The sequence below is a fragment of the Seriola lalandi genome, unplaced genomic scaffold (assembly GCF_002814215.2).
Source record: "Seriola lalandi dorsalis isolate HSWRI2012SDOR001 ecotype SW California unplaced genomic scaffold, Sedor1 jcf7180002054218, whole genome shotgun sequence".
Lineage (NCBI taxonomy): Eukaryota > Metazoa > Chordata > Actinopteri > Carangiformes > Carangidae > Seriola > Seriola lalandi.
Window position 1 is genome coordinate 192,828 of NW_019524771.1, and position 7,695 is coordinate 200,522.

A 7,695-nucleotide genomic window follows, 5' to 3' on the forward strand; every position below is an offset into this window, starting at 1 on the left:
CCCCACCCCTGTTGTGGTGGTCCGCTAGCCACGCTAACCCTCCACGCTGTAACCACAAAGTCAGCAAAGCCATTTCACAGATTACTGGTGCACACCGCCAGTCCCACACCTGGGGTTTGCAAGGTTAATAAAAACATTCTAACCATAATTTTCCCTCTTCCCTCTCACCGCTCTTCTTCCCATTAAACCCAAGTGTTTAAGGTCCCAGTGGAGCGCTTTAGAGCGACACAGGGGGCCAGAGGGAGATAAAACAAAGTCTGGCTTGATTTCTCTTTTATACCCCTTTTGGAAGCTGTTTTTTTAAGTAGCATCTTTGTGCTTTACTTGACAGTGAAGACGCGTACAGTAACACATTAACACATTAACACATGCAGTCTATTGTGTTTTGAAGAACCACCTGCATCAGTGTGGGGGTTTCAGAAGCCCCAGTCTCTGGATGTAACCTACACGCTGTCTTCACATAGTCTTTGGAATCTTTTTTTTCTCTCTCTCTTTCTTCCTCTCGCTCTCTTTTTTCTGCCCTGTCCATCAGCACTAGTTATAAACACACCCTCGCCTTGCTATTATAAACACACACCACCTGTAGAATTGTAGATTTCATTAATGCGAGCAGTGAAGATCCAGTAGTGTATTTGTCTCTGAAGAGCAGAATTGTCTGCCCCCACAGGGAATTGAATGCAATTCAACATTGTTGACCACCAGTGGGCGCACATTCCCGAACACCTCAATCATTCAGGTCTGAGACAGAGAAACTTTGAGCTTATCAAAAAAAAAAAAAAAAAAAACTCTCCAGTGGAAAAAAGCTACTGGATCCTCACTGTCATTTTTCCCTGTGCCAGCCAGAAATGTGTTGGCCCCAACACAACATGTCATTCGTTCTGACTTTGATTTCTTTTTGTCTTATTTTATTTATGTTTGTTCTGTTCGTTTTATGTGTTTGTGTGTGTGTCTTAATTTGTTTCTTTTGTGTATCCACTCTTCCATTGTTGTGTCTCCAGCTCGCCCTGTCGGTAAGTACCCATCCCTCTGATTTGATCCCATCCTGCATGCCCTCTCCATACACATTACTGCACCTGACTGCTTGACAATCAATTACCATTGCTTTAAAATGACTGCAACACGGGTGTTACATCACATTGTCTGCCCTTGGAATTATTGTTTGTAAATTGTATTTATAGTTTTTGGAGACTTATATTTCTACCTTGATCACAAACACAAAAAAAACACTATTACACAAGGTCTGTCTGTTGATTTGTGCTTGGTATCCATATCTGTTTTGAACTTAATCAATTATATACATAAACATTTTTGATTGATGTCACAGTGATTAAACATTATAATTAGAATTTTTCTGTATCAACTTCAACACAATTTTATCATGTTAAAGCACTTTTATTTAAATTAAGAAAGCATCACTTTGCAGATCCTTGAGTCTTTAAATTTCACAATGTAAACAGAAGGCACAAAATATGCCAAATACTGTAACTGTCGTTGCCAAGTTTTTTCTTTTTTTTGTAGGTTTGTATTTTTTATCACTTACACTTGATCTCAACCTGCAGCTGATGGAACTTGTGTAGGTTTGAACGTGCTACAGCACAGATTTATCAAGTGTAGTGACTCAAACTGAAGGCTCTTTAGACTCTAGACCCTGTCCTTTACAATGAGTGAGTGGGCTGGCAGTCTGATAGTCTCAGACATTGTCATCTCATATGGTCTGGGACGTGTTTAACTTGCAAGTCTTGAGGCCATCTGTGGATTTTTGGAAGACAAAACTGAGATCTGTTTGTTTTGGACGCGCTTCTATCCTTCTGAGCCCCGCAACACTGAGCGGGCAATCTGATTTAATTTCCCTATAGATAGGGAAAAGGTTATGGCAAAACCAAATCTGATACACTTAAGTAGTATATTGTCAGAGGAGTTGAGAAATGGGTATAAGGAGAGAAAGGTGTGCTTTTTGAGAGGGGAAAGAAAAGAAATGCCGGAACAAGAAACATAAGGCAGGACAAAGGAGGGAGAGGAAAAGAATGGCAGAAGTGTGTGTCAAAGACAGGCTTGACTGGCAGAAAAACCCAGACACTGCCTCAGTGGCAGGACTTTGGTTGCCAAAACAGCAGTGGCTGTTCTACGATTGTCAAACTGTCAGCTTCCAAGAAGATGGAGGAAATTACACATTCAGCTCTGCCTGTGGGAAGAGACAGTAATTGCTGTCGACTTCTGAATAAAATATGATTGAACGTGTGAGGAAGAAATGCTTCTGAGTTTGTGTGTCTGGGTGCACTGAATGGATGTCTTTCTCTCTGTCCATTTGTTCTTTTCACCCTGACTGCTGTTTTATGCTGAGCCCTCTCCAAACCAGGCAGATGTGACTTGTCATGAATTAAATATGGGCGCCTGATCATGTGTTTCCTTAGGAGGGGACAGGAAGGAGCCTCTCACATGTCATTAAAGGTCTCTGAATCAAAACAGGACCAGTGTGAGTTTGCCCTGAGCCAGGCTGTGAAACTGTCACACACTGGCTTCTTCTTGATTTGTTTGAGTTTTTGATCTGTGCTTCTCTGTGGGCCTCCCACTCCTTTTTTTTTTTTTTAGGTCCACCCCCCTCAAACAGCATTTCCCAAAAGTATTTAATTCATTTTTAATTGTAATTTAAAAGACAGAAAGGAAGATTAAAGGTAGTGCCACGGGTATAGAATGAGCCCCAAGATTAATCTCAGGCCACCAGGAAAAGATAAGTGAAAACATAAAGTAAAAAAAAAAAGAGAGAGAGAGATATGTTGCAGTATTAATCACATGACCACATCACATACTTTACTTAAACAGTACCATTGATGTTTTGACCTGTAATCAGTGGATCAAACAGTCTAGCACAATAGGAAACATATTTACTTAATTAATAAAAAGAGCATGTCAGTTAAAAAAACCCTCCCTAAGTTATTGGATGCAATAAAGATGATTCAATAATAGATTTCTTTGGTGAAATCTAGCTGGACAACATTTAGTTTTGTTTTTGACATCCGGCTACAAGCAATCATCCATACAAGCCAAAACCAATAACCTCAAAAAACCTCAAGAACAGTCACATAACATCATTACTTGGTATTATGAACATGGAGGTATCGGAAAGTGAGAAATACTGATGAAGAGAGTGTGAGAAAGGACAGTGCCGGGTAGCACAGTGAAAGGAAGGGGCCACTCTGAAAGGTGTTAGACCATATTTTTAGTCAGTAGTTAGTAGTGCCGTGTGTGGGATGAAACAGAGCAGAGGAAGAGAAGGGAGGGAACTGAGTCCTTGCCAGAGCATGATTTAGGAGCTCTGTATCAGGCCCAGCATTGTGAGAGCCACAAGATATCCGAGCTGCACAAGGCCAAACGGGAAGGCAGTAAATCTGTAGCCATCTGTACCATTCCCAACTGTGTGTATCTTTGACAAATACACATCCCCGAAAAGGGATTACATGGAGAAACCAGCCAAATGGGAAGAGTTTGGCCTTACTGGAACCAGCTGGCTTGTCAGTGGAAGGACTTACAAAGAAGTCTAAATAAACAGAAAGAGTGCAAGATGTTGCGTTGCAACAATTCTGATTTTTTTGGTCATACAATTTTACAACAATCTGAAGAAAATGAAAATAGCCTCTACTGCCCATAATCTGCACTTACTTGAGGTTATGGCAGGAACTTTTTAATATTTTGGCAGTAAATGACCTCAGGTCAAACTTCAGACATTTTCTGTGATCTAGTTCTTCAGCTGCAATAGTAGTAATACCCTGCAGTTGCACTTATGATTAGCATATGGCTTTATACAATAGCTGTTTCACAGGTTACTGGTGGTTCATCAAGATAGAAAATGAAGAATGGTAAGTCGTATTTTGCTGTTATGCTGGAAGCTACGCAGTCTATATGCAACACTGTACTCGAGGATGAGAGTTGGCTATGGGCAATGAAACAATATATTCCATTATTATTCCAACCATGAACTGTGATTCATCATCATGATAAATGAACAAGTGGAAATGTGAGGACAGTGTGCTGTGAAGTCACGCCTCCCTCACTCGCCATCAGGGATTGGTCAGGGAGCGAAGAGAGGCAACAGTGCACACCAAAAGAGTTTGTATCTAATCTCCACCCCCCCCCCCCCCCCCCCTCTTTATTATTGAACTGCATCTGTCAAGTTGTCAGTCAGAAATGTCTCACTCTGTCCTGACTATGAATGTGTGACAACTGGTCTGGCTCCTGATGGAGTCGTGAATATTGACTGAGAAAGCTTCACACCACGATTTCAAAGTTTGATAGCTTTCAAGGCTCCTCTCTCTTTGATGGAGAGGTGTTGGCTTGAAGTGTGGCAAACACAGAAATAGTCATTTCTGTCTCACGCTCCCTTTTGATACAACTTTGATCAGACGTGCTGAGCCACTTCAGATCTCGACTTTTCTACGAGATGCATTCCGATGCGGACTAAATCTCACATAAGGAAAGTCAGACATGATTAACCCTGTTTGTCTATACCTGTTCATAGTGTTGGATGTTTCCGGGGCATGGGTGTGCCTTTGTGTTGTCTCAGATCTTAGTGCCATTGTGACCGAGGCGCTTCCTCGTGTGAATGCCAATGTGGCTGTCATTCATTCAGCCTCAGCCTCACCTGGATGAATGGCCAACCTGGTTACCATGGAAATGATAGTCATCGGTGTACTCCCTCTGTTCAGAGCCATAAGAGAGCAAAAGACGGATATAACGCTGCATGGAAGCTCTGTACAGCACTCCCATTTTGATTTGACCATGTGGTATATTGCTTGTTTTTGCTTGAAATCCCCAAGCCCTGATAATCTCCAGCCTTGATGTTTGGCCTCACTGTGTGCCACTGGTCTACTAACACTGGTATTTTTGCCCTTTGACTTTAGCCGCACCCCAGTTTGTCATCCGTCCAAGGGACCAAATTGTGGCTCAGGGCCGCACCGCCACCTTTCCCTGTGAAACCAAAGGAAACCCTCAGCCTGCAGTCTTCTGGCAGAAGGAGGGAAGTCAGGTAAGAGCAAATAATCTCCCAAAACTCTGTGTGTAGAGAACAGTTTCTTTTTTTTTTATCGCTTTTTCACATTATTTCTTAAACATGGAAATATATTGCTCTCTTAGTGGGCAGGTTTCATCATTTACTGTGCATCTAGTGTTATCAACACTCAGCACTTTGTTTGGTTTCCCTTGACTGTATGCACAATGGTTTCAGTGCTTGTTATTCCCCTGCCCTACACACACACACACACACATGCACACACACTCACACACACCCATTCACACAGCACTTGAAACTACACTATCTGTCATCAGTACACTTACAACAGACACACAGATACACCTTTGTTCTCAGGAGCAGCCAAACGACAGTGTGCCTGGCAAAGTGCTAATCGGTTTCCCGTGACCCTGCGCTGATAAGAACGATCCTATCCCTCACTCAAGCAGATAACCCATTCAAATACCTGGGTGTCCTCACAACACTCAACAACGGTGCCAATTAGGAGCCTGTTGGAGCTTGTAGATGGGCCAGAGATATGATTCAGCTCTGGCTAAGGTTCAAACACACACACACACACACACACACACACACACAGCCTGCAGGCCAACGATTACAGCAAAGTTCTCTGAAAAGAGTGAACACTAGTAAGACACATGCTTACATGTTCACACAAACATTTAGTGTAATACTCACCCACTTAGCCCCTTACCAATGCGTGACCCAAAGCGTATGACTCACTAATACTGAGTAATGTTTGGAACTTGTTCACATTTATATCCGCTGTGTGTCTCACATTGTCCTTTTAAAGATGAGGCTTTTGAAATGAATGCACTTCTCTACAAGCCTTTGCACGCCTTCTCCAGCTCTGTACTTGTTTTCGTCCTTGTGTTTATCGATGCCCTCTCCGACCTCACCCGCACTGACGTATAGTGTGAAGGCATTTGTTGAGAGAGCAAATTAAAGCTAATTAAGTACAGTAATTAAATGACGGAACAGGCTTTTTCTCACTCTTGAGGATAATGGACTATACATCTCTCATGTGCTGGAGATGGGTAAAGCCTAATTTAAAAAAAAAAAACAACATAATTTGTTGAATTAAAGTGATTAGGTGTAATTAAATCCAGCTAATGTGTTTGCTGGTTACCTTTGGGAGGATCATAAGGAAAAAGGAATACAAAAAGGAAAGCCCCTGGATTAGGTGGCAGAATAGTTAATCAACAAAGAAGTCGAGGTGATGTTTTTTTCAGTGTGATCAGTCTTCTGGTCCTGCATATTTACTCTGAAATATGTGGAATTGATTATTCCTCCCTCTTTAGGGAAGGCAAGTTTATTTGTATAGTACCTTTCGTACATGAAGGCAATTCAAAGCATTTAACGTAATGCATTAAAACATTGGAAAAAGGAAGAAATGCAGCATAAAAACTTTAAAACGCAAAATAAGAGCCATAAATGGCATTAAAAAAGGTTAGCTAACTGTAGATATTCTAAAGATAAACTGTATGATATTCAGTATAAATTAAACTTGTGTGCGGTGGTCCCTGTGGGTAAGTGAGCAGCTCAAAACCACTGTGGAACTGAAGCAGAAAGGAAAGTAGTCATGAAGCCAACACGAGCAAAAGTAGCCATCATAAGACAGTGGAGCCTCTGGCTTGGCCCAAGAATAAGTATGAAACCAAATCGTCAAACTCTGTACTTCTTGTGCAGTTTGCGAGGTTGGTTAATGAAGAAATAGATGAAATTGTTCATACTATAGCTGTGATAATCTGATCTGTGTGTGAGTGTGTGTGAGTTTGGTGTCGTGTGCGTGCGTGTGGGTGTGTGTGCGAGCGTTTTGTCATGTTTCCAGGTTGTACTGGTTCCACGGATCTCACTAATTGGCTGTTTGTTCCTCTTCCTGCAGAATTTGCTGTTTCCCAACCAACCCCAGCAGCCCAACAGTCGCTTCTCGGTGTCGCCCAGCGGAGACCTCACCATCTCATCTGTGCAGCGGGCAGATGCTGGTTACTATATCTGCCAGGCGCTGACCGTTGCAGGCAGTATCCTCGCCAAGGCTCAACTGGAGGTCACAGATGGTGAGGGAAAACTGACGCGTAACTTCTTCCATGCCAGCACACTACAGCACACTAGCACATGACTGAACACCACTGCAAATGTGGGGAAGCCGATGAATATGTGCATATAAACACAGATGTATGTTCATTACACGTGTTTGATTCTCTCCCACATTCACTTAGATAAATAAATTATTTTGTACTGACTTTAAGGACATCTGAGTTTAGTTTGTCGTGGTTTAACTGCAACATCTCTCTTGCCTTGTTGAATTTAGATGGCATATGGCCTTCAACATTGTTGAAAGTACTCAGTAGGTTCACAAGTACGAATAAAATTTTTATTTTATTCAATCTGCACGAACAGATTCAGCTTTGGCTTGAGAAATGCAAGTATGCCCATGACCTTCAGTTGCTGTGTTTCTGCTCTATGGGCTTTGTTTCTTTTTTTTCTTATCTTTTTTACCTGACAAAATTTAATTAAAATTTTCTACTTTTTCTTTTGGAAAGGAAATAAAGCACTGCCCTTGAGTTCCTTCAAGTTTAATGATCAGTGGTTGGATGAGTGGGCGAGGTGCAAGTATATGTTTGAGAGAGGCAGCAACAGAGAGAGACACTGAGAATTAAGGGGGGTGGGATGGG

At 41.9% G+C, this 7,695-nt stretch overlaps 1 protein-coding gene across 1 annotated transcript in view; it reads left to right on the forward strand.

The window, feature by feature from the left end:
- robo2 (roundabout, axon guidance receptor, homolog 2 (Drosophila)) overlaps positions 1-7,695 on the forward strand; it is a 162,237-nt gene that overhangs the window by 111,340 nt on the left and 43,202 nt on the right. The window contains exons 7-9 of the mRNA XM_087173437.1: positions 999-1,010; positions 4,896-5,020; positions 6,906-7,077. Of these exons, the coding sequence (XP_087029563.1) occupies positions 999-1,010; positions 4,896-5,020; positions 6,906-7,077 (309 nt within the window). The remainder of the gene's footprint in view (positions 1-998; positions 1,011-4,895; positions 5,021-6,905; positions 7,078-7,695) is intronic.